The 27987-nt window shown below is 41.9% G+C and overlaps 1 protein-coding gene across 1 annotated transcript in view; it reads left to right on the top strand.

Annotated features, from left to right (window-relative positions):
• Positions 1 to 27987, top strand: part of LOC306965060 (solute carrier family 12 member 9) — a 70327-nt gene that overhangs the window by 16421 nt on the left and 25919 nt on the right. Inside the window, exons 7-8 of the mRNA XM_079559288.1 lie at positions 16747 to 16904; positions 21125 to 21207. Coding sequence (XP_079415414.1) covers positions 16747 to 16904; positions 21125 to 21207 — 241 coding nt within the window. The remainder of the gene's footprint in view (positions 1 to 16746; positions 16905 to 21124; positions 21208 to 27987) is intronic.

Below are 27987 nucleotides of genomic sequence, written 5' to 3'. Positions count from 1 at the left end.
AACAACGTTTTGAGTGACAGTGCAGGATTTTAGAGAGTTATGGTGAACAGGTCTGGGTCTGGACCATGTAGGGGGAGGAAAATACATAATTGTAACATTTTTAAACTTCGTATAGTCCCTTTAAGAAAGAAGTAATCTTTCTGAAAATGTAAGAATGTTTCACTCCGCAAGTGACAAAACGTTGCTATCCCATTTTTTTTAAGTGCAAACAGCAACATTAAGTTGTCCAGACCATTGTAGTTGAGCCTCCGGTCACCTGACCTTATACTGGGGTTTAGGGTCATGAGGGGCCCCTCACATGTACGGTGTGTGAGAGGGGCCTTGTTCATGAAGCTTCAGATGCAAATAGGTCACTCATTCATCCAGACCCTTATACACAATTACAAGTGTTATTATGCGTTTAACTACATACTTAAATACTTTTGGGTGTATTCATATTTTCCAAACTCTTCTAAAATCCTAATACCCTTTTAATCGGCCGCTGTTCAGCAACGCGTGACACCGTGCTGTTTGTAAATGTGAGACCTTCTGCTTCTTTTTATGCAATTTTCCTCATTACCGTCTGGTCCTATGACTTTATGACTTACAGTAGTTATAAACAGTAATGGTTAGCCTATTTCCAAGAAGCAGCAATTCCCCGACATAAACAGGTGGTTGAAATGCTGCCTCATCTTAACATCGTCACTGCTGTGTAAAATCGACGCGTCTGTCTATTCAAGCAATTACTCCCGGGCTAAGTTTGTTCAAGATAATCAGCATCTCAAATTCATCGTCACTGTTTAACTTGCTGTGTGTTGTGTGTGTGGTAGTGGGGATTTCACAATTGATTTGAATCTTGTGATAACTCAAAGTGGTTAATTTGCCTGTAATAAATGAAAGGGCATTCTATTGGCGCATTCTTTTTATCTGTGTCTAAATAGAGTCCACCAGACACTGTGGAGCTTCTGATTTCAGAATGCAGGGTGCGGTCAGCTGAGGAGAAGGGACAGTACGGACATGTACGCTCAAGCAGTGCATGACAAATGCGAGACTACCTTGAAATGTTCGGCTTTAACTTTGCGAAAACTCAATCGATCGTGTTGGCTGGTGAAAGTACAACAGTTGCTTGCCTAAAATCGTAATTGTAACAAGAGTGAATAGAGTCCACGCAGCTGGACATTTGTCGACTTTAGATGGCAAAAAAAAAAAAAATCATCCAATTTTCTTCTCCACAGGATATTAAGTCTCACCAAATTGTAAAGTCCAGGAGTGTTGATGTAGTGGACTCTTTGTCTATTTATTATCCTGGATGAGTGAGAATTCAGTAACACTTTAGATTACGGTATTAGATAGAGCAGTAACGATAAAGTAATTACACATGTTATAACAGGTATTTACACATTAAAGTGCAAGTTTTAATATATGTGTTCAAAGAGTAATAATGTGCCTCAATGTGCCTCACAGCGACACCCAAACACGAGTAAAAAAAAAGCCGTAAAATCACAATAAAATTACATTTAAAAAATCTGTATTTATAATTTGTTAAAATACATTCAATTACCATAGGCAGCAGTAAAATGGTGTCCTTTCAGCCTGGACTTAAACATAGTCAGGGTTAAGGCTTGTCTCACCTCCTCACAGAGGCTGCTCCACACTTTTGCTGCGTGACACTCAAAAACGCAGCCGTGTTTAGTGGTGACTCTGGGAACCACCAGGAGACCCTCCCTGAGGATCTCAAGGCCCGAGATCGTTGTTTTTTGGTTTATGTGTTAGGGATAGTGCACGTTAACGAACAAGCCACACCGGATCCAGTCAGCTGTATACTTTGGTACCCGACCATGAAGGAACTTATACACAAGCAGAGCTATTTTACATTATATTCTGCAGAGACCGGAGCACTGGACTAATATGGTCGTATTTCCTAGTTCTGGTCAGGACTCGAGCCGCAGCATTTTGGATTTACTGCAGTTGTCTAACAGCTCATTTAGAGCGGCCAGTGAACAGGCCGTTACAATAGTCTAACTGGTGTACAACATGTAGGTGTACTGTACGTGTAATTAAGGGGTACAAGGTGTAATAAAGAGGTACACTTTGTACACCTTTGTTACACGTTGTACACCGTGTTACACATTGTACACTTTGTTACACGTTGTACACCTTTGTTACACGTTGTACAGCTTTCTTACTCGTTGTACACCTTGCTACACTTTGTACTCCTTGCTACACTTTGTACACCTTCGTTACACCTTGTTACACCTTGTTACACCTTGTTACACCTTGTAACACATTGTACACTTTGTTACACGTTGTACACCTTTGTTACACGTTGTACACCTTGTTACACAATGTACACCTTTATTAAACCTTGCTCTTTAGTGTGTAATTACTTTCTTGTTCCCTGTACCTACATCCCTGTACCTACACATGGAACTTGCGGGCTGTAATCTAAAGTATTACCGAGAATTCTTATGAAAGTGTTATAATAGGGATTAAAAATACCAGGATTTGGCAGGTTGGCTGATGTTTATGTCAAGTCTTGCAAGACAGACCTACTTAAAGCCATCACAAGCCAGGAAGGACATCTGTCAAGTTATCATACAAGCAGAAAAGGAGCTGTATATTTTGTTTTGTAATCATGTTTGAATTGACTAAGTATTGTTAGACCTGAAACCCAACCCCAACACAGCTGCATTTGGTAGATAGTACTTTCTCCTTTTTCATGTAGTTCCACCAGAGCCCAAAAGGTGGCAGCCATGCCCTCTGAACGTGATATGCTCTTAGCCCATTGTGAAAGATTTAAGTGAGGGCCTAACCTTTTCATATGCCTAAATTACTACCTTCTGCGTGTTGTAGAAGGCGTTGAGTCAGGTAGCAAATGAGGTATGCATTTAAAAAGCCCATGCTAGAGCAGTGGGCAGCCCCTTTTGTACCGTCTGCCTGTGGAGCTCCGGCGTGAGAGTGGAACTGTCGGCTTGTGTGAGCTCATTTGAAAGAAGGATGAGATGATTTTACACAAACAACATCCACTTTCTCTGAATTGTGCAAACTTCTTTCACTTTTCTCTATTTGGCAAGGCGCACAAGCTGTAACTTCTGTATTTTAAGCTCTTTCTGAAGTTTTTACCAATTGTCAACGGAAGAAACTTGCATTTCGTTTGTTTCAAATATTTCAGTGGAAGTCTTGCTAATTGGTCTTCTTTTCTGTGAGAATTGAATAGAAATGTGTTCTCTCATTAAATGTTATTTTGAGAACCATAAAATAACACTGTTACTTTCCGATTTAAACATTGTTTATAAAGCGTGGGGTGAATCCTGTGCATCATACTCTAGCAATGAAGGATAATCTTGTCCACAGGCTGTCAGGGATCATATAGGTGACTCTATCCTGTCCGAGCCTTTTTTTTTAGGCTTTAGGCGGAGCACAGCTTGGACAATTGGCCAATTAGTTGCAACGATGACACACAGACATGCACCGACAGACGACCTTTCACCTACATTATCAGGCTGGTACGGTTTTATACGGGTTTCACAGTATATAAGAGTTCAGATGGTGAGTGGAAGTCAGCAAGAACACGGTCACGTAACAAGGAAGACATACTCCCCCTTATATGGTTAATTTAATACAGCCCTAATTAAAAAGGGAATGGAAATCGCAATTAGATTAGAGAAACACAATTTCAACAATTCAGAAGGCACCGTCCATTGAAGGGAAAAGAATCACATGTCTGTCGATTTCTAGACAACTGGTATGATTTTGGGACCCACCGTTACCCTAGGACAGAGGAAGTTCAAACAATTTCCATGGAGGGCCGCGTATTGAAGCGTACACACGGTGATCGAGAATCGGGAATCAGTGCTGCAAAACCTACGACTGGGTGTATTTAGCAGAGGTTTAAACCTTGCCCCACACATTTATTTGCGTCTAAACCCCTAATGCCAGCTCCGTCTCACAATGAAATGTTAGATGTTGAGGTTAGAACTGTGTAGTATTAATAAACTTGAAATAAAAAAGGACCATCTTATGTGTGCCGATTCAGCGAGGGCCACCAAAAGGGGTCTGAGGGCTGCATTTGGCCCCCCAGGCACCCCTGCCCTAGGATGACGAGCTACATACAATGCAAAATACTGTATTTTCTCCCACAAAGTGAATAATGATTACATAAGCCTTTAAAGCTGAAATTATGCCTAAAACCCCCCAAAACAAAAGCTTACTTAAACAGACTCTGGGGTTCTTTTTTTCTCCACATTTCCTGTACCTAAATTTTGAAAAAAAAAATATTGGAAATGCTCGCAACCCTAACCCACCAGTTGAGAACCACTGGCCAAGACCACTAAGATTTCATCACCTGAATCGCTGCAGTCTTTGCGATTTGCTAATTGCGAGACGTCGAATTGAGATTTCAGTTCAATCGTAATTCATTGTGAAACCCTTGGCATGTGACACTTGACATGTATCGCGGTGCTTGGAGAACAACTGCCTTACAGCTTACTGCAGAAGTAAAACAATCGTTACACTAATGAATCAAAAGTGCACGGACCACAAATAATGTCATAAACCTATATATAGTCTTCACTTCAGCAGTCTCCAACCTGTAGCTCTAGAGCAAGGGTGTCCCAACTTTTTTTCACTGAGGGCCACATACAGAAAAATATACAACTTGGGCTGCACTCAGTAGAGGTCCGATATATAACTTCACCTCTATTGTATTAAAGTTGGTTGACGACGCAAACATCTGTATGATTTCAACCAATAAACAAGAAACGAACTAAGCGTTAAGGCTGTTGTTACATAAACTTGATGAGTTCTGTTTGGAGATGAAATATTTGCATGCGCTTTGTAGTCTGAGAGTTTGGCGATGATGATGATGATGATGGTGGTGATGATGATGGTGATATGATGAAGGCCGACGGGACGCGCAATAGGCGGAATCTATTAACCCCATGTGACCAGGCAGCCAGCCGTGACAGATTGCCCTGTCTCAGCTTTATCAAGGCCTTTGTGCGCAGTGTATTTGTGTGTGTGTGTGTGTGTGTGTGTGTGTGTGTGCGCGTGTTTGCCTAGATGAAGAAATAATGCCCCCTTAAAGCAACAGTGCGACAAACTGTTATTTCCTGCGCGTTTCTATTCGGAGTCACAAAAGGTCTCGCGGTGGGGTCTGCATTGTGCGTCACTGACCTGTGGGCTAATGCAGGTGGTCTCTAGTAAAAGCCATTATGTTAAATCGGTTTGATAGCTTTTCATTTGAATCTCTGGGTTGACTTTGTATAGTCACTGTTCACCTAATGGAAAAGATTCATGAATTCAAAAGCGGGTGGACTTTGCTGGCTGGGGTTTCTGGACAATTTGAAGTTTGATTTGTATTGAAGCAGGGTCACCAAGATCATTTGACGCCCCAAAACGGTAACTCATCAGAATAAAATTGGCAGTAAACCTTTGTTCCGAATGCAAAAACCTGTATCATAAAATAATATATCGTAAATAATCATCCCCTCATGGACCCCGCCACCTTAACGTGGTGGGGGGGGGGTTTGAGCACCCGCATGATCCTTGGAGCTCTGTTGTCGGGGGCTTCATGTCCCTGGTAGGGTCTCCCATGGCAAACAGGTCCAAGGTGACGCTTCAGACAGAGCGGTTCAGAAGCCTCTTATGGGAGACCAACAGGCCCAAGTTAATCGTGAGACCGCCCTCCCGTGGACCCACCCCCTGCAGGAGGAGCCATAAGGGGCTGGTGCAATGTGATGGATGGATGGATGGATGGATGGATGGATGGATGGATGGATGGATGGATGGATGGATGGATGGATGGATGGATGGATGGACAACTGTTTATCTGTCATTTATAAGTTGATATTGTAACTATCATGACAGGCTTGAAGCTGCCTTAAAGGAACAGGCCACCGTTTTTCCATACCGAGATATGTTCTTACCTGAGCTTAGACGAGTTGATGGGTACCTGTCTGGTCTTTGTGCGTGCCCGTGGAAGAGCGTGGTAGCTTCTAACTTCACCCTGTTTGGAGCTTTAGGGATATGCTGAAAGAGGCCAAATTAGAAGGCCAAGTTAGAAGCTACCACGCTCTTCCATGGGCACGCACAAAGACCGGACAGATACGTATCAACTCATCTAAGCTCAGGTAAGAACATATCTCAGTATGTAAAAACGGTGGCCTGTTCCTTTGAGCGATGTCTTTTTGAAATGTTTGGGGGGGGGGTGCTGTGAAGTGAGGGCATGGATCTATTACAATAAACGGGTGAGGGAGGTGCAGCGCTGGTCTTTCAGATATAGTGGGCAGTAGCAGATATTAGTGTCAATTTCAATTATACAATTTTATGGCACTTTATTTTTCAACTATCCAAAAGAATAGGCCAAAAATGTTGATCTGAATTTGACGTTAGTGACTACGTCCATTATCCTGCTGTATTAACCCAGTCACACAGCAAAATCTGCATATTAATTGACTCTTTGCCTGCTCCTTTATTGCCAGTGTTGTTGTGAAGTCGTTTGAAAGCCGGCAGTAACCGCCGCATTGTGTAGAACTGGCTTTGACTAAGAAGAAAAAAAAAAGGGGGCGATATCAGGCAAAATTGACTCTTTTTAGAACTTTTTACCAGATTACAATGTTGTAAATTCATCAAAACTTACCTGGAGTTGTATTTATTTATACTCACTTTTGAGTCATCCTGTTCACGTTGGTCGTTTCGTCTTCTACTCCTTTGCTATAAGCGCTCTTGTCTGGATTTTGTGGCATCATAGAGAGGACACAAAACTGGCCTTCACATTTTAAAAGCCCCATAATCCATCGATGGACTGCGTTCAAAGTGTGTTCATCACCATGGATTTGCTACCATGCCGTCAGATGAAAGTAAAGATAAGATAAGATAAGATGGTACTTTATTGATCTCACAGATGGAGAAATTGCATAAAAATTGCATAAAAGCTCTTTTCACTCTTTGATCATATGTAATTCCTACCACTTGTTGCAGAGAGAGCTCCGGGCTTATTGGTTTTTCCAGCACAGTTTGAAACCAATGGAGCAGCACTAAACTGTTAGTCACAATGCGTTTTCTTTGTGAATATGAAGGAAGCAGGTTTCACTGCCGGGTCCATTCCATTGCGGGCCACTGACCTATAGCCTAATCCAGAGTGCTCCCTAATAGCAGCTATTGTGTAAAACTGTCTTGATAGTCCTATTAATTGAAATCTGGGCTTTCGCTGCGCTATCTCAGACATGCAGACCGGTTAATGCGCGCTCAATCGCCCTGAAGTGCTTCTGTCTGTCATCCCGTGCGTTTGCCTCACCGCCTCCACTCCCAAACAAAATGTCCTAATTCTCTCTCAGTCCCTGCTCAAAAGACGCATCTCCTCCTTCCATTCAGGCACTTCACACTTCTGAGCGTGAGCGTCTGCTGCGCGCTCCCACACACAGTCTTTTTTTTCCACTTCCAGGTTTTGTTTTTGTGTCTTTTGACTTTCATTGTTTCAGTCACGGTCTTCACGTTGTATTTCTGTCTACTCCGGCTTTCGTTTTGTATAAGCACATTCATGCCTTTTACTAACTTTGAGCACTTGCCAGATCACACAAGAAACCAGATAAAGTGTGGTTAGTAGTATTCTACAAATACAAAGGATTTGTACATGTCCTTGTTCAGTGAAGTTTAAGTTAAGTTTAAGTCTTATGGATATCCTTGGTGGTTAGCCGCTTTGACCCAAGATCTGACTGTCTCTTATGTCTATTATTTGGGTTCTCTGGAGTACTGAACAAAATGACGGCATACAGTAACTGAAAAGGGTGTAACCATCCCTGTTCATTTTCAAACCACAACAAAGGGAGCTGGTGGATTGTCCTTTGTGGTCCAAAGTGATTCCTAACTTTCCTAACACAATCATAGCATCCTGATTCCTGGACAATGACTTTTTATGTTCATGGTATACTTTTCTAAGCTACCTGGTGCACCGTTGCGATAGCAGCCTCGCCTCAACCAACGCTGTCCTTGCGCCGGGCGGAAGATCGGGCCCGGAATCTTTTATTGCTTCTTTTAAAGTCATGTATTGCAAAATAAAGTTTCCAATTAGTTTACTTCCTTGCAAATATCTGTAGACCTCATTCTTCTTATCTCTTGGTAGAAAGTCAAATTGTCTTCCCTTTCTTGGCCAGCAACAGATAAGCATCATCCCACTCGGAGGCAACTAGACACTGGCCCCTTCCTCCTCGCGTCCTGTTCCCCTGGCAGGTCTGTCCCTATCGTCCCGCAGCAGGATCTTGGCTTGCCCCCCTCTGCCTATCCATCATTCACCCCTTCATCTACACAGCCAGACTCCTACCTTTTGTCATTGGGCCCCTATCACTCCAGTGCAGAGATCTATCCCTCTCCACACGGCTGTCTTGTTTGTTTGTTTGTTTTTTTTGGGGGGGAGGGTTGAAATTAGAGGGGTGGGGGTGACAATAGCTGCGGCATAGGCCAAGCTTTCAACGGTGTGTCCAAACGGGCTAGGATTGGGTTTGGAAAGCGACTATCTATTGAAGGAGGGAGGGACACACCAGTGGAAAAAGGCGATTTGATTTAGGAACTGGGGAGGCTTGGTGTCGATGACTCAGTGGTTCGAACTACTATTGTTCAAACTGCCGGTAAATGGAAAGGTTATCTCTTTACCTCTGTAAAACAATCAATTGTCTGGTTAATTTTGGCAATACGTCATAGGAGTTTGGCTTCGCAAAAAGGACCAGAGCAAGTTCGGTGAAGGTGTCTGGACCTTGAGCTGGGCTTTTTTTGAGTGCGGAGGAGGGAGGACGATTTTGTATAACTTTAATTGCGCTACACAAATAAACTTGCCACGAGTATGCAGGATTAGAAGTACAACAGCATGTACAATTCAACGAAACACCAACTTTCAGCTTGTCTGTCCCAGAAGTTCCTGACGATATTCCGAAAAACATAAAGTCTTTGAACGAAGGACAATTTCATGTTTTCGATTAAATGATGTTATTCACAGTCCTGTACCAAATACGCTTTGACCGTCTCAAAACCGACTCACGTAATTATCCTGCTCGCCTTCTCATTCCGTCACTGCGTTTTCCTTTGGCCGCCTTACGCCTTTCCAAGTGTCTCTTGAGCAGATTGAAGGCTGAGAGCAGCGGGGGGAGTGCTCAGTGTCTGTGCTTGTGTGTCTTCTCACGCAGAGGCCTTGTTAGTTATTGATCCCATTTAATAATCTTTAACCACCGTCTCCTCCCCCCTGAGAGCACTTAACCCTCCCTGCACCTCGCCTGCTGCCCCCCCCCCCTTTCCCTCCCTTCCTTCCTATTATCCTTCCTCCTCTCCCGCCTGCTTCCTTCTGTCCTCTCCTTCTTTCTGTCCTTCCATCTTCTTCTTCACTCATTCCCTTCTTCATTCCTTCTCTCCTGAGTTCCATCTGTCTTCATTCTTTTTCTTCTCTGTCCTTCCATCTTCCCCTTCTCCTCCTCTTTCTCTCTCCTGAGCTGCTTCCCTCTGCGTCCGTATCTCTCTCCGTGTGCCATCTCCGCTGCTGCTCTTGAAAACTACCAACAAGGTCAAGGTGAAGCCAGAGCTAAAGACAAGCTCTAAATCCAACGCGTAAAAGCTTTGGTGGTGGGCGCACGTGCGGCTATGGAGTCCATTTGAATGGGGTTCTTAAGCAGGTCACGAAAAATGCATTTTGTTACGAATAATGACCTTTTCTTTCTGAATTAAAATCCATATGTGCTGGCTCTTTTTGAAGTGGGGCTCTGGCTCTGGGTTTAGTGGCTCTGTCTTTTCACTTTAGTGTATGTGCTTTGTAGTTCAGCCCAGTGTGAAAGTCTGGGAACTCTGAAAGTACTATTTTACAGATTTAGCTTTATTTAGTCATCAGGGATAAGAGACATTTAAAAAAAAAATAAAGTAACACTTTCCTATACCGCCACTTTTAGAAGTTAATTTCCCTCTACTACTCCCTTTGCGAATGGCTGTAGAGGAGCAAAAGAAAAAGTGCTTCTGACGCCAATTCCATCCTTAGTATAATAGAATTATAATTATTTATAGAGCACTTTAAAACAACACTGTTACCAAAGTGCTGTGAACAAACTTGGCAAAACGCTTTGACGCTATTTCCACAAACGATGAAAAGTAAATTAATTTTCCAAACTTGGTGATATATTTGTCTATCTTCTAATTGAATGTTCTCTAAAAGTTTGTGCAAAATCCAATCGTCAGACTTTACAGAGTTTGGAAACCTCGATTTTCAGCCCTCAGAACTTGCATGACTCACCTTCCACTCCACTGTTCGCAATTTGAACCACTATTGTTGAATCACACTGTTGTATGTGCTCGCAGTGCTCCGTCGTTGGAGAATAGCTTCAGCAGATTGGATTAACAGTGAGCCTATATTTAACCTTGGGAAGTTTTTGTAAACCAGTGTTGTTGTTGTGTCGTCAGAAACCACAACTCTTTCCCCATGTAATACAACTCTTCTCTGGACTGACAGCTCATTAAAATAACATTACACCGCGGATAATACCGGATATTTGATGGAAGTTGAAAAAGGAAAACAGCAGCTTACTTCAACAGACTTCCTTTGTGGGTAAACTGTGCTTGGGTGTTTAAAGTTGTTGAACCATGTACATTTATAAAACAGGACTTTTCCCTCCGATGCCTTTTTTGTGTCATATACTGTGGGTTCAGGAAGTATTCACAGTATCATAGCTGGCTATTTATTATGTTGACATGTGATACTAAAAGGTCACAGCTGTACCGTTCTGTCTCGAGAACAAATGGACTTGGCCACCGACCTAAACTTTACCACAGAATTTATCACAGTCCCTAAAACTTTGAACTGACGAAGAACACAACTAGGATTGAGAGCTATGGATTGGGTCTGCTCTGCATGCATTGGTTTACTTATTCTTGATGTATTGTTATAGGGTAAGAGTTGCCAGTTTTGCCAATGTTTGGAAAACCGTCTGTATGTGTTCTAATAATTCACATATCATTAAAGGATCTGTATCATGCTATTTTAGCCATTCCAAAGTTAAGTATAGACATTTATATGATATATTGTACCTCCTCCTACCACTATGGAGCACTCATTTTTGTGATAAATATAAGTGTTTTCTGGAGGTATTTTTCTAAACCTGGAAGACACACCGCTTTGATTCAGTTAACTCCACCCCCTCTGTCCGCGCATTACCACTTTACCGTAATATAAATAAACAGCAATAAGTTAAGATCACGCTTGACTGTGATTGGTCAAACCGGCCTGTCACTCACTTAGAGAATGACAGAGGCTGACCAATAGGGGGAGTGGGTGGGTAGAAGTTCTCATTGCTCTGAAAAATGTCTATTGTATGATTTTGCAAAGCCGTTTTGAAATTCGTATCGTACTATCTACTCATTTGCATACGGAGCACATCGACGTTCTCCCATGTGACCAGTCATGAATGCCATTGTATGTTACACAAATCTCTGACACAGTATTCACATTATCATATCATATGCAACACATTGCAGTCGCCCGCGCCCTTACACTACAGTGAAACGTTGCAGGAATTCATAAAAGGACCTATCCCCCGTATTCTGCGGGGAGCGTGCGTATCGACTCGCGGTCCCATCGCGTCCATATTGCAGACACTCAAAATGGCTTCATAATGGCACAATGAGCATAACGCTGGTGTTGGCCATAAGCTGAAGCAATCTCTGTAACTCACTCAGATCCCACCAGAGCATTTAGGTGCTTCTCAAGTCTTTTTCTTTCGACATCATTAAACCGGATGATCTCGAGACTGTTGTGCGGGTTTGGACTGACCCTGGCCCCCCAAAATGCGCAAGGACGACCGCACAGTGACACTTAACCAAAGAGGCCGGTCTGATGCAATGGTAACGGATAAACAGAGGAGGGACGGGTAGCCAAAAGTGAGGTCACAAGAAAGTATATTGTTACTCGGCGATAGTATCACGTTGTAAAAAGTAAGATGAGTAAGATTTCAAAATGGTGTTACTCAAGTAGTTGTACAAGAAAAACACATATACAGTGGGGGAAAAAAGTATTTGGTCAGTTACCCATAGACTTTCCATTGGTTTTAGGCCAAATACTTATTTTCCTCACTGTATAAGTCGCTCCGGAGTATAAGTCGCACGAGCCTTTGGCAAGTACTTGGGCATGGAGGCATAACTGCACTGTTGACAGGCCTCTCCCGGCATCACATTGTCCAAGCGACAGTGGTGCAGGTCGTCTCATGATCGGAAGGTCGGGGGTTCGAATCCCGGCTCCTGCAGGTGCAGACTGTTGTTGTGACCTTGGGCAAGACACTTCACCCAATGCCTATGTGTGAGTGGTTGGTGGTGGTCAGAGGGACCGTTGGCGCAGATGTGAGCAGCCTCGCTTCTGTCAGTCTACCCCAGGGGAAACTGTTGGTACAAATGTAGCTTGCCACCATCAGCATGGAGTGAAGGAACCCCCCTCCCTTTCATGTGTGAAGCACTTTGAGTGTGGCTTGTGTCATGAAAAAGTGCTATACAAAATAGATTCTCTTCCCACATTTGCAAACTCATTCCTCTCGCTATGGCCATCTAACTTTTATCCCGCGATTAGCTTTCTTGTTTTCTTCATTGCAGTAAGAGCAACCTCCTCACCAGTCCCTCACAAGTTTCTCACTCACTCCAAACTTTCTTTTGGCTGCTCGATAACTGTTTTTTAAATCTTCAGTGGTACAGGAGTAGCAGATACTGACACACAAGCCTAGAGTGCCCTCTAGCGGCTGTCAGTGTGAAAATAACAAACATGTGAAATTATATATATTCATTTATACTGTAAGTCGCACTAGAGTGAGTATAAGTCACACCCCCAGCCAAACTAAGAAGAAAAATGTGACTTATAGTCCAGAAAATACGTAGCCCTTTCATTTTGGATTTTATACGGTAACTTCAATACAATATTACTCACATATAAAAGTAAGCTGTTATGAAACAATAGCAGTTTATTAAAATGGTCCTATCAACTCACGACTAACCCCCTCATAAACAAACACCCATCTAGTCCATTTTTCATCTAATTTGGAAAAAAAAATAGCTGATAATTAATGTGTCATTTTGGAGCAAAGCGCTGGCAAATTATCACTGGCACCAGCACATCAAATGACGGATTAAAAGATGAATAGTTAAAAAGCGAAATAAACCCGTGCGCAGATAGAAAACAATGGGCCCGAGCCGTCTCTTGAGCTGCTTTGCCGGAGCTTTGTCTCTGAACGCGCCGCTTTAATCTGCCTCTGCCTTTTGTTCCAGTCTTTATGTGGATGGCGGGGCTCATTTCAGCCCATGATCTGATCAATAAGGCGATCCGGAGCCACACAACCGCACGCGCCGCGCCAAATAAGCAATGTTCCCCTGCTAATAGAGGCACCAGTGAATGGCTGAGCAAAGTGTGAGAGACTACATGCTAATTGGCTTTTATTTTGAATGGCTGTGTGTTTTGGCAAGACGTCGTAAAAAGGAGCATCGTTTTTCGTTTAGGGGACAACACATATAACGGTTAAGAAAGTTGATATGGCATTGTAGATGTTTTACCACCAGCCGACCTTTGTTTTATTCCAAGCTTCAATTGTGTTTGAAGTATAGCCCATGTCTTCTTATGATCTTCCACTTATGGTACTTACGTTAAGCATATAAGTTGTAAAAAAAAAACATTCGTGGAACACACTCCCTGTAAACGCTCCCATAATGGACCAACGCACGGCCACCGCTCGCGCACATTTGTCACCACTGTCGGTGCTATTGTTTTTGAAAGCCCATTTGGAAATGCCAAGCTTTTCAACAATTTATTTTGCTCTCGTCGCACGTCACAGCGGAAATGAATACCCAGCCCGTAAGTTTAGGCCCACATCATCACTCACGTCTCCCTCAAAAACACACCTTTTAATTCCTCTGTTTCTCACAAATCACCCTTGTGCGCGGCCACATGCATAAAAGAGCATTCACTGATAAATATATGTGTTGTTGTTGTAATGGTGTGCTAGAGTCGGATTAAAATGCCTTATTGTAATATGCCTAATTATAAAGGGTTGCCAAAATGTCTTTCTTGTAGAACGCACACAAATGCATTTGAGTGGTCGGCCGTCCACTCCTGCTCTTTTCTGTCTGTTCAAAAGCAGAACCGTCTGAACAGCCAATCAAACCTCGAAAAGTTTTGAAATCCATTCACAGACCACATATTTTTGCATCGATCCAATCACAGACCACAATAGTCACGACAGGAAGATCGAATTAAACCACTAGTCAAATGTTCTGAACAAGAATGTACCTGAGCAGATGTTGATGCTTCATTTCATGCTTCTTTTACGGCCGGGGGTAAGAGGTTAATGAACCCTTTAGATTTTGTGTCAGAAACGTCAAAGATCACTCACATTAGTCTCCACTTCTTCTTCAACGTCCTTGGATCGCAAAATATGCAGCATAAGTCATGACATTTGCGTCAAATGCAGCTTTTCTCTGATCAGTTCATATAGTACTTGTCAATTCGGGAATTCGAAGAAATCACCCCTGATCCCAGACTGTCTTTGTAAAGAATTGGAAAAGTGGTCAGGCTGCAAATGTGTTAGAAAAGTATCAAAAAGTTTTCATATTTTTCCCTGATTGTGATTGTGATCAAAACAATTGCTCATGAATGTTTTATCGTCCCCCTTGCTGCTTTAATACTCTTCACCCAAAGTACTCGAAACAGTCATTTCACTTTCTATACAAAACCAATTGCTTATTTGATTCGTGCTAATGTAAAGCTCCTGTGAGTGCGAGTGTGTCTGTGCGCGTGTAGCCATAGCCTCTGGGGGCTTCCAGTGAAATAATACTTCGTTGAGATCTTTTAGACGTAGAAGAGTGAACAATACTTAATAAGGCCGGGATAATAAGTATTAAAACTACTGGACCTGAAAGAAAACGTGATCCGGGCCTTAATTATCCTCGAAAAGGTGCGAGAAAGAGGAGTAGCTGAATTGAATGGACACAATGAGCAATGAGATGGAGCTTTTTTAAAACACTATGATGGGAAGGGGAGATGATGGGGGCGATCGAAATGGGGACTCGGAGTGAGATGGATTTAGGAAAGAGGGAGAGAGCGGGAGAGAAAGAGAGACAGGGGGGGAGGAAAGTACTTTGTAGCCTAATTTTGCCCACTCCGGCTGGGTGGTATTGAATAGTAGTGGGGCCCAGGCGGTAATCACGCGGCCCCCGCTGAGTTTTCTGGCCGCGTTGATCTCTCTCTTCCACCATAAGCTGCGCACACAGGCAGAGAAAGCCGCTGGAGTGGGGTTCAGTATCGAGGACCTTATTATCACTGGACTGAAAAATCAACACGGAAGCTTACACTCATTTCTACCGCTCTGGACATTATGAAAAGAGAGCATCTTCACATCTGATAAAGTCATTTTTACTTAATTGATTTGAGCTGTTTCTTTGTTACTGTGGGCCGTCATGCAGTGCATCGGGAAAGTATTCAGTCCCCTTTAGAGGTCGACTGATATGGGGTTTTTTTACGGCCTATGCTGATATGCACATCTGATATTTTTTTTAGCAATATTTTTGGCAAATCTTTCCAAATGTCTCCTCTATTATCCTGTGTTTAAAGCTTCTAAACTGTAAACTGTGTCAGTATTGAAGTGTGACCGCAGGGGGCGCTTTATTGGGGGCATAAGGGTGATTTATTAAAAACATTCCTGTTAAGTAGGTACTAGAAATGCACTGATCCAGGTTTTCTGCTTCTAATACCGATACTGGGGTTTTGAGTATCTTTCAAATATTAATACAATATAATACAGTCATCTTTCTTGTAAATGAGATGTGACCATTTATCCATAACTTTATATCAATTAATAAACTAATGTAAAAACATTTACAAGGATCACTGGACTTGACGTTATTAACTTATTTCATAAACTAAAATAGAAATACTTGGAAGTACTTTTATTTTATTCTTCATGTGATCCAGTCATAGCTTCAGCCCACAGCTTTGATTAGTTGGCGTTAGCTTAGCATGCTGCTGCTAGGTTTAGCATGCTGTTGCTAGTCGCGGCATTTTGCGCGACGATCGAAAATACAATCGCGAAGGTCAAAACTAACTCAACGATTGAATTCTCCAGATTCTGTGCTTCAAAATGACCATGAACCATTTTTCATCTCGATGTTTCTCAGTTCCCATGAGGCCGAGGAAGTTGTGGGGGGACTTATTCTAAAGCCCTGACCTCACTCTTTCCAATGCAACTTTCAGTCCCAGAGATATTGGCTTTTATCTGCATTAGATCGGTCGATAGCCGATATTGTAAAATGCCCAAATATCAGTCCGATATATCGACCTCTAGAATACACAATGCAATATATGCTTATATATGGAATAAGGCTGTAACATAAGACAATGTGGAAAAAGTGAAGGGGAGTGAATTCTTTCTGGATGTGTGACGTACAACTGTAGTAGTTTTTGAAGAAGTTTGTAAAGCTTTTTTTTTTAGCTTCAACTCTCGAAAAATAAGGCAAAATTTGAACCACTGATCTACACAGTGAACGTTTGAAACTGATATCTCTAAATGTATTTATTTTCCTATTTTCACCTGCAGTATCTCCTTAAATCAATGAATATTCTCTGAAAAGGTACCCCACCATTTCTGAAATAACACGACTGAAACCAGGCCCTGTGTTAATCTGACCGTCTGATCTAAATACATGCTGCATTGTTGTTCCGACGGGGGGCGTAATTAGAATAAAGTAACCATTTTTGTGTCCAACCCGTCGCAGGCTGCTGCTTCAGAAGGACTACAGCTTCCTGAGGGACATCAACATATGGGGGCCGTTTGTCACCGTCGGGGTCTACTCCTCCACTCTGTCGGCGGCCATGAGCAACCTGATCGGGGCCTCGCGCATCCTCTACGCCCTGGCGCGGGATGACCTGTTCGGTACGTAGCTGCAGCGCTTTACATCACCAAAGTGTTTTTCTGTCGACGTTTTCTGAACTTCGATCAGATTGAACGTACTGTATAGAATAAGTTAATAATGCACATTAGAATTGTAGAGCTACTTTGAAGGTTTTTGTACTGGACCGTAATTACAGGAAAGGGCAATTTTGAAGTAATGCGTCTCACAGTCTATTATTTCCTATTGGGTAAAAGCCATTTAACACAAGCACCACGAACAATAGCGGTTTACATGTCTTTGTAAAGTTAAAGCTGGTTACTTTTATTCAGGCATTAAAAGTTCTGACCTTTTGCCACACATAGAAGCCATGTGGTTTTTTTGGGTTGAATTATTATGAAGTAAAGCATTTACTTCATAATAACGGAATATGGGATCTTTCTCTGTTCTTTGTTCGTGTCAGGGGAGGGAAATGGTTGTATCAGTGTTGCTTTCTTCACTGGGGCAGATGTTCTCTTGTTCTCTCCACAAAAGACCAGCAAAAAAAAATGTCAAGAAGCAATACAAATTTGACAAAAATGTGACAAAAATGCAACAAAAAAGCAATAAAAAGAAATGTTTAAAAAGGTGACGACAATGCGGCACCAACACAAGGGAAAAGATCTGTTTTGTAGGTCTTAGCTTTCAAATGAGCCGTTACTGTGGCCTATAGGCGGTTATCTTTTAGATTTGAGTAAAGCTGAACTGGAGCAAATGCACTCGGTTAAGGCAAGGGTTAAGAAGTTACTAGTAGCTTTCCATCCACTACGTACGGAGTGAACAAATAAGTATTACATTGTAGCGTTGTACAACAGTCTTCAGTTGTTTTGATTTTACTTTCTTCATGCATTTGCTGCGACTTTTTCATTGATTTGCTCAAGGAACAAGGACATGGTTGGAAGACTTTCTCTCAAGTCAGGCTGCTGGAAATCTTCCATATAGTTGGGCTGGGACAAAATATCGGATCAGATCGGATCGCAATACTTTGTGCTGCAATACCAAGTATAGATACTTTATCAAGTGTCGCAATACTTTCAGTATTTTGTGTTAATGCCCTTTAAATCTTAGCACTTAAATAAATGTCAAATGTCAGTTGGTTCAAAACCTTTGGACTCATTACTTTTGACATTTAAGGTCAACATATTACTTATCACAATTACTTACTGTATCGCAATACGGATCGGATCGGCCCCCAAGTATGGTGGTATCGGATCAGCCCGAGTATCGTCATACGTATCGGATCAGCCCCTGTGTATCATGATACATATTGGATCGTGACAGTGGATTGTCCCAGGCCTATACAATAACTAAATTACTGTTGTTGTTTTTTTTTTCAAATTGTGTCAAAACGCGACTTCAAAAAAAGAAAAGAAAAAAAAAAAGCTAAATCTGGACCAAAACTATAAATCTCTTCCTCTTGTTGCTGCTGCGTTGTCGTCACTTTCTCTTTCTTTTTCCTCATTTTGAGTTTTGGACAATTAAGTTTGTTTGTTGCGTTTTCATCCCCGTTTTCCTCTTGTTTTGTCACTATATTCCTTTTTTCAAGGAGCTTTTAGATTTGGGTAAAGCCAAACTGGAGAAAATGTGCTCGGTTCAGGTGGGGGTTTAGAGGTTAAGGCTAAAATGGAACTAAATTGAGGAAATCATATAGAATCATATCTGAATCTATATATATATATATATATATATATACATACAGTATATTAAGCAGTATTATTTTATGCTACAATGACACTTATTATGATGAAAACTGCTTCTTTGCGGTGGACATTCTGTGTTTCATTCCCTCGTATTGCTTGCCATTAGCTGAGCCTGATCTACCTGTTGATTAGACCGTAATGATGACGTCCTTGTGCTATATCTCCGCTTATGTTTGAGCTGTTGTCGTTCTTGCACGCGTCTCTGTGCTTAACCTTCCCACTGTCCTCTCCGCTCTGACTGATGGACGTGTCACTTTGTGGCTGTATCTACTCATCTCCCGCCGCTTTCTTCTCTGTAACTCGCTAATCTCCGACGCCTTCACCCCTGTCTGCCCTGCTGCCCCCCCCTCCCTCTCTCCCTCCCCTCTCTCTCCTTTGCATTCATTTGACTTTCAAGTCTCTCTATATGCTCATTCCCATTCATTTTTTCAGCTCAGAAATTCACTTCAAACTTTCTCCGTACGCTCCTCCCCGTCATCTCGTCTGTCGGTTTGTTTTCGTGCATCCCTTTTGTACCTCTCTCCATTTCCAGTACACACACTCTCCCTGGGCTTCATCATAAATGTCACAAGTCTGTAATTCTCCGAATGCCTTTTCTTCCGTGGTGCTCTCAAGTGAAACGAAGTGTCGGCTCGATGTGCACGGCGCTGTGCGGCTCGCCCACTCGCACTCCTTTGCCTCTCGCCTCCAAAAAGCGCCTAGCTAATTACAGGAATTTTGTTTAAATGTCAGTAACATTAAAACTGATGCCAGTTGTCTAAATGCGATCTTTTACTGTAAACTAGAAATGTCCAACCGATGCCACGCAAAAGCTCGAGAACAGGGGCAAACCGGATGTGTATTGTGGAGCTTTTATAGTATGCAAGGAGTAGAAGACGTTCATCTTTCACTTCCTTCATATCTCACAGAACAGCAGTTAACCAGGTTCTTATTTTGTATAGCTCATTCATAAATGTTTGAGAAAGTCCGCATTGAGCTTGTCTCACCCTCAAAAGCTGAAAACACTTGCCCCTATTGAAGGCAAGGCAAGTTTATTTGTAGAGCACAATTCATACACAAGGCAATTCAAAGTGCTTAACAGTTGCATAAATACAAGAAAGCAAATAGAATCAATAAAAACATCAACAAAAAAATTAATCAATTACAGTAATAAGCAAGAGTGCAGATAAAATACTTTCAGTCATATGCATCGGTAAAAAGAACTGTTTTCAGCCTGGATTTGAACATTGTCAGAGTTGAGGCCTGTCTCACATCCTCATGAAGACTGTTCCAGATTTTAGCTGCATGAAACTGAAACGCAGCCTCACCGTGTTTATTATTGACTCTGGGAACCACCAGGAGGCCCCTCCCTGAAGTTCTCAGGGCCCGAGATGGTTCATACGGCTCTAACATGTCAGAGATGTACTTTGGTGCTAAACCATGAAAAGACTTGTACACAAGCAGAGCTGTTTTAAAGTCTATTCTCTGAGTGACAGGAAGCCAGTGCAGAGACCGGAGCACTGGACTAATATGGTCGTATTTCCTGGTTCTTGTCAGGACTCGAGCAGCAGCGTTCTGGATGTACTGCAGCTGTCTGATAGCTCGTTTAGAGAGGCCAGTGAGTAGGCCGTTACAGTAGTCTAGCCTGCTGGAGACAAATGCATGGATAAGTCTCTCCAAGTCTGGTTTTGACACTATTCCTCTGATCTTAGCAATGTTTTTCAGATGGTAAAAAGCTGCTGATGTTATTGCTTTGATGTGGCTGTTTAAGTTCAGGTCTGAGTCCATGATTACTCCTAGATTTCTAACCTGATTTTTTTGGTTTTAGAGAGAGAGACTCAAGGTGACTGATGACACTTTGTCTTTGTGCCTGTGGGCCAAAAACAATGATCTCAGTTTTGTCTGAGTTTAGCTGGAGAAAGTTGTTTTGCATCCACAAACTGATCTGTTGGATGCAGTGACAGAGTGTATCTACAGGCCCATAATCACCAGCCGTCAGTGACACGTAGATTTGAGTGTCATCTGCATAGTTGTGGTACGACACATTGTTGCTGTTTATTAGCTGACCCAATGGAAGCATGTACTGTACAAGTTGAATAAGAGGGGTCCCAAGTTTGACCCCTGGGGCACTCCACAGGTCATGGCAATTTTGTCTGAGACACAGTTGCCAATTTCAACAAAATACGTCCTGTCCTCGAGATAGGACTTGAAGAACAGACCCTTTTGTTCAAAGACTTTAAAACACTGCTTTTTTAAGTATTCAGTCTTTCCTTTCCTTTTAAATATAATAACTACACCTTATCTGGCCTTAAAGCAGTACTAAGTCGTAGTAGTTATTAAAAAGTGTTACCAGTATTTCTCTTATGGTCAGTCTGGAGCTGATTTTGCCACCCATTAAAAAACAATGATAGTAGCAAATGGAAATTTTGTTCATGGAATAGGACTGATTTCTTTTACCAGTTTCCTGTATTAACATTTTAAGCCTTGTCATCATGAGGCATTTTATCACTGTTGTCGCTAAATCTGTGTTTTGTGTTTGTTTACAGGGAAGGTACTGTCCCCAGCGAAGAAGACGTCCCACAGCGGTAACCCGTGGGTGTCGGTGCTCCTCTCCTGGTTCCTCGTTCAGGTGAGGCATGAAATCACATACGTCCACAAGAGAAGAGTGATGAATAATGGAACATCTGCTTTACTGCGAGCTGTTCAAAGTACTTCATAGTTGCAGATTTTCGGTTTGCTTGGGTGTAAAGATTTAATTTGAAGTATTTTTTAAAGCAATTTCCTTTTGGAGCTCTTCATTCTGAGGCACTGAAAAAGATAGAAACTGTTTTTAACATGGTTTGAGGTGGCCTTGAGGAAGAACTGTGAGCTGTACCGCATTGGCGATGGAAAAGAAAAGGCTGTTTAACAGTTTCTACCTTTTTGAGTGTCTCAATTTTTGATGAAAACCTGGCCTTATTACGACTACTTGTTGAAAATGTTTGCCACTATGGAACACACTTTGACGACTGACTAGTTTTTGTTTGAGCCAACGAACCTTTCGGTACTTTCTGAACACTTTATATGGAACATTTCCAGTTCATAGGTCAGTGTTAATGCATCATTTGAAAGCTAAGATGTACAAAAGTCGTCTAAACTTTTCTGTTTCGTTGTCGGTGCGTTTTTGCCACATTTTTGTTGTGTTTTCGTCTCTTTTTTTTGCCATTTTTTCATCCTCGTTTTTGTCGCTATTTATTTCAAGAAGCGTTTAGATTTGGGTAAAGCCAAACTGCAGAAAATGTGCTCGGTTCCGGTGGGGGTTAAGAGTTTAGGCAGCCTTTTCAGCATAGTACTGAATCTGACATATTAGCGTAAAGAATTCCTCCTACCAACATTTTAACAACATCTGAGCATTATGGGAAATACTGTTTCATAACATCACTGCTAATGACAATCCCATCATTTGGAGAGGTGAGAGTTAAAGACTGTGGCCGGTCATTATTGGAGCTTTGCGGTGGCGCTGCTCTCTCGTCAGCAGAAGCAGCGGGAGGAGGAGGAGTGATTAGGGTAAAAATCGTTAGCAGCGATCATCGACTCTCTCATCTTCTTTCTCTCGGACTCTTCCTCCGCCATTTGAATGATTCAATGACGACAAAAGTCTGATTGTAATCTCGCACACAGCGCGGATAAGAGGCGAGGAGCAGCACCACGCCGCAAAAACAGGCTTTCTCCTATTCAAGATTGAAATATAGGGGAAACAAGAAGGAACATGAACAAGAGAGATGTCCAACAGAGGGAGAAAAAAAGGACTGTCACTGTGTGTGGTCCCAAAACTAGCTCTTTCACGATTTATTTATTTATTTAATATGGACATGGCAATAACCACCTGTTGTTTAAAGTGTTCTAGCACATGCAACAACATCAATTCAAAAAGCACATTTTACACATGGCCGGATTTTAGCCACTGTTTGAGTCTCTGCTAATGATGTTCATATTAATGTTAGTCAGGGATCAGTGCGGTCTCAGATAAATATTTGAAGATAATGCTGTGGTGTACAGCGAGTTTCTGATGGACACTTATTGGAATTGTTGTACATGTTAAAAACCTAATGTGAATACTTAACCCAATGGCCGCGGGTAGCACAGTTTCGTGTAGTACCTCCATCTACTGGCGGCAGACAAAGCTAGTTTTGCACTAGAAAGCATTGCTATTTACACACGTTTTAAACAACTATTTTGCCTGGTTAAAGCAGTCAGTCAATCAATCAATCAATCAATCAATCAATCAATCAATCAATCAATCAAAACTTTATTTATAAAGCGCTTTTCATACAAGGTTGTAACACAAAGTGCTTTACAGATGGTTAAAGCAGTACTAAGTAACTCATGCCCCTAGAAGCCATAAGCGCCAAGTGCAGGTGTGGTAGCAAATTACTTTTTATTAACTCAGTAATTGTCCGTGAGAGGAAATACTGCGCTGACAGAAAAGACAAAGGGAGAGAGGGATATTGTACATCCAATTACACAATGGAGAGCATTTTTTTTCACTCAAACTTGGCTGTAAATACTGTTTAAGTGGTGCTAGTGGTGCAGTTAGCTTTGCTTGTTAGCCTGTTAGCTTCTTCTTCGTGATTCCATTATTGTGTATTGGTGACTCCTACCCGGAGGCAGGGAAGTTGCAATTGACTGTGAATAACTTCAAATCATAACAACGCCGCCCAAGAAGTGACTTCCTGTTTCGATCCAGTACACCAAAATAAAAGCGCACAGCTCGTCTAATTGAATAGTACAGCAGGTTCTTGCAATATTACAAGAATATAATTAAATACACATTCTAAGTGTTTTGTCTGTTAATAGTTAGGCAGAAAGAAAGTTGAACTAATGAATAAGATGGTGCTTTTATTTTGACATGCTGGATCGAAACAGGAAGTCGCTTATTGTTTATTGTTTATTGGTTTATTGGTTTATTCGGTCGGAACAGTGCATGTTAATGAACATGCATGTAAACAAGCCACACCGGATTGTAGCCTTGGGCTAATTTCCATCCGTCGTCCCCCATGCGCACTCACAAACACACTCACATTCATCCTGGCCTATTGTACATGTTTTTAGTGGTAGGGGAAACCGGAGTACCCGGAAGAAACCTACACAGACACAGGGAGAACATGCAAACTCCACACAGAAAGGCCCCGTCCTTGGTGGGAATCGAACCCGGACCTTCTAGCTGTGAAGCACAAGCGCTAACCACTGTGCTACCCCAATCATCCCATTAACACTTGTATTGCCCCCAGAGGGATGACAGAAAGGATTTATTTAGGTAAACAAGTTACTTAGTACTTACTTTGTTTTTAAGCTGGCTCATTCAAATCTTTGCGCCATTGACTTCAAGACAAAAACATCTAATATCGCGAACACAGACATGTCCTCCAGTGAAGTTACATCTGACTTCCATTTTTAACATGCTTTCAGTCATGGTCCATCAGTAAATCGCTCTACACCACGCAACTTTTGTGTGGGACACTGCTAATCACTCATCCCTCAAACATAACGTGGGTGGACGACCGTCAGCTGTCAGAAGGTCCAGTTGGATATCGCGAGGGGTGTGGTTTCTTTTCCTCTGTGCCACCAAATATCACAATATCACCAAATATGTGGACTTTTCCAAATGCATAATGTTGAACAAAGTTTTATTTTCTGTCCTCTACAAAGTATTGAACACGACAATATCATTTTTATGCCATATTTTATGAGCTGCACAAGGTGGTTAACTGAAACAAAACATTATCCCAGGACTGTCCTTGTGCATTGCATTGCATTGTTTATGAGATAAGAGCTCACGGGAACTCCCAGTGAAATGAGAGAAAAACTTGCAAGAAAAAGTTAATGGACGTCCTTGTGCAAAAATTATTACTGTAGTGCTTTTATTGTCAAGGTGATGGAGCCCAAAACGAAATGCTTCTCTGCTCTTAAAATCCTATGAAGAGCGGGTTGGTTTTTCATTAGGAAATACTAACATTTTCCAGCATAGATTTAGCACAGTTTGTAATTATAACCCACAAGGAGCCTCTGTGATTAGCATTATTGACTCCTTGCACTGCCTTGGCCGACCTTTGGGCAGTAATGAGCTGATCTCAGGAACAAGATTGCAGTTTATCTGTGGGGAGAGATTCGTGTTTCAACTTCTGCGAAACTTCCTCAATCGCTTACTGCAAAATTACCTATTTAGTCCACAATCACTTGACCCTGGCAGAGCGAAGTTAGTCTATGTACTGGTTCAAGAATGTTGGACTATTTTTCTTACATTTATAGTCCAACACACGCAATTGTTTCCCCGGAGGAATATCTGGAAGATTGTGTTAACTACTTCAGTGCACGTTTATGAAGAACAATGTGATATTCTATCAATAGTGTGGTTGCCGTGTTTACATGCATGCATGTTTCCGCACTGTCCCGACCAAATAAACCAATAAGCCAATAAATAAATGGCGGCCCTAGTGGATCTCAATCTGTGGAACAGGGACCACATATTTTATTTATTTTTCTGGTGGTTCTCTGGTTCATTATGCAATTTCAATGATGCTAAAGTATTGCATTCAAGTCTGTCCTGGTTTAGTTTTTGGACTCTTTTTAGTCGGGATTTGTTCTTTGCTTTTTCCTTGTAGTCTTTGAAAAGCCAAATCATCTCTGGGACAGTTGTCAATGTCAAAAGTTTAAGATTGAATTCACGTAGAAATAAAGTTGACTTTTGTCGGATGCTCGCTCTAGCTCTTTCCATCATATCTACTAAATGTATTTTTGTCAAACTCTACACATTTATATTACGATATGAAAGAGATCATGATGTGGTGGTTTTCTTTGCCGCGTTGTTGTCGTTGTTGTTGTCCTTAGCGCCATGCTAAGTAAGCTATGCTAAATCAGGCTTCATCCAAGGCTCAAAGCTGTGCTCTCTCCTTGCAGAATTGATCTACTCAAGCTATGGTGAAGCTTAATTTTAGTTTTTTAAGCGCCTGTGTTTATGCTGCTGTGTAGCTTTCACAGCAGCATTTCAGTGAAAATCAGCGCATGCAAATTATGTTGTGTCTACGCCAGTATTCAAATTAACACTGGTGTCCAAAAATGGCAATATGACATGGCCAGGCCTAACACAAAACATGAACTGGCTCTCATAAATAAAGCCAACCTTAAAAAAACTGAGTAGTGGCTTATTCTTGGAGCCTACGTCCATTGTAGAAACGTATATATTTTCTGTCTCTCAAATCTCAACACAAATAAACACGCTTTCGAGTGCACTGACAATGCTATTTTTCCCCCACATCGTCTTGACTGGAGCTGGCCCAAGAGCGAGCTAATGGCTAATTAATGCTCTGGTTCGAGTTGGTTCCCAGAGGAGCGCTGGAGAGACACCCGCTGACTTTCATTTGGCAGAGGTCGTCGTCCTCTCAAACCTATTTTTCAGCCACGGTCCGTCTTCTCATCATTGGTCCCTCGGTCATGTTCTTTCGAATAATCCGCCGCCATCAATCTGCTCCAAAATCATTTGCTCATCTTCTCGTGCTCCCAGGTTTACTCCTGATCACACGGTTGTCTCAAAAATGACCCTTTTCAAACACCGAAAAAGCCTATTATACAGTATGCCTCTCTCCGCGGCACAGAGCTTTAGCGTCCGATCATAAAAAATAAAATAAAACATAGTAATTGAGAGGGTTGTGTTTGTTCTCCGGCACAATAGTTATGTTCAGAGCAAATAACAGTCTCGGGAAGGCTTGCGGGGATAAAGATAGCACTCTTGATGGAGGATATGATGAAATGTTCAGCAGAAAATGGTCGCTTCCCCCAAAAGCGAGACTAACGATGGCCAGACCCGAGGAGGGATTTTGTTTCATCAACCGGAGTGCGTGAGGAGGAAAGGTTTTCTTTTAGTAATGGAGAATAGAACAGCAGAAATACTAAAGTGATTAAGGCTAATAGCGAGAAGTGTAATTAACACACTTAATAGGTTTCGAATGGCTGCGCAGACTTAATAGGGCACGATGCATTTCTATACAATCTAAAGTAGGGACCAGTAATTTTTTGTTGCTGTATTTGGCTATTATTGGATGCTGAAAAGTTCTGTGGGTCAGAAAGGTCGAAGTGGAATTCTCGGACCATGCTAATACAGAAATAGGATCAGTCCTGCAATCCTCTGAGGACAGCTTGAAGAAGGAGTCGTTTTAGCAAGGGAAAGGGCGTAACATGCTTTGTACGTTTTTCATCTAACTAAAATGCATAATGGAGTAAACACCCCCCAGGTTTGTAGGCCTGTCCAAACCTGGCTCAGGATCTGGATATGGGTCCCCCAGGCACAGCACGGCGGTCACCCACTGCTCCCGACAGGTTGCCCCAGCAGCACTGAAGAATGAATTGACCACATAGTACATCTAACCTCAGATTAAGGCAAAGCACATATATAAAAAAAAATCAAGACATGGGAAATACACAGTACACCAGGGCAGGCACTGGAATTTTTTCTTGGGAACTGGAAGGATGACCGGATATTGACCGGGGGGAGGGGCTGAGGAAACGAGGAAACAAATGGGGCGTGGTTAGGGGGGTATGTGTGTGCAGTTGTACAATTCTTATGCAAAATATGAGCGAAGGAGATCAGTCCTTATCTGGTTTAGCTCCAGGTTTTTAAGGGGCTAAATAGTTTTAAATCTTTAAAAACATTGCATGCTGGATGTTTCTTTATCCCATGTGTAGCAGCCTACAAGAGCCACCTTCAGGGAGCGCTTTGGACAAAATGTAAATAGAGACTATTCACTCACTATTGAACAATTATTCCCTGAGCACTTAGGAACTTGATCTTCTGGATGAATGACGCCTATTGTGGTTGGTTAGACATAGAACATATAAGCAAAATTTTGTTTTAGATGGTAATTAATGACATGTTGAAACCAACCAGGGCAAAATAACAAATCAGAGAATTGTCCCATTTTTTCCCCCCAAAGCCATGCTGAGAAGGGTCTTGTGAGAAATAAAATATGTTTGATGTCCATTTCCAACTGGCCTTGGTAAAAGATTTTATAATTGGTCATTTCAACAACAACAAAGAGATCAGTGTCTATTTACTGATCTGTTTGTTGTTGTTGGTTAGCTGACAGTGACTTTTTCACTTTGATGTTGAGTGTTCTGAATTGCCTTCCTAATGAACAGAACCATCTCAACAAATGGACAGTACCTGATTTCCATTGGGTCTTTGTGTAAATCAGCAGATGCCAACAATCTACAGTACCTCTCAGCTCTTTAACGGACAAGCTCCACTCCCTAAGCTGACGTTTGAGGAGGTTGTCGAGAGACGAAAAAAAAAAAAAAAAATTCAAGTCAAATGTGATTGAATTAATGTGGAAGCAGGTGCCTCGCCGCTGTCTCTCTGGCGCGGATGGCAGAGAAC

The sequence above is a fragment of the Gobius niger genome, assembly GCF_951799975.1.
Source record: "Gobius niger genome assembly, chromosome: 1".
Taxonomy (NCBI): Eukaryota; Metazoa; Chordata; class Actinopteri; order Gobiiformes; family Gobiidae; genus Gobius; species Gobius niger.
This window is presented reverse-complemented; position numbering and strand designations above follow the sequence as displayed.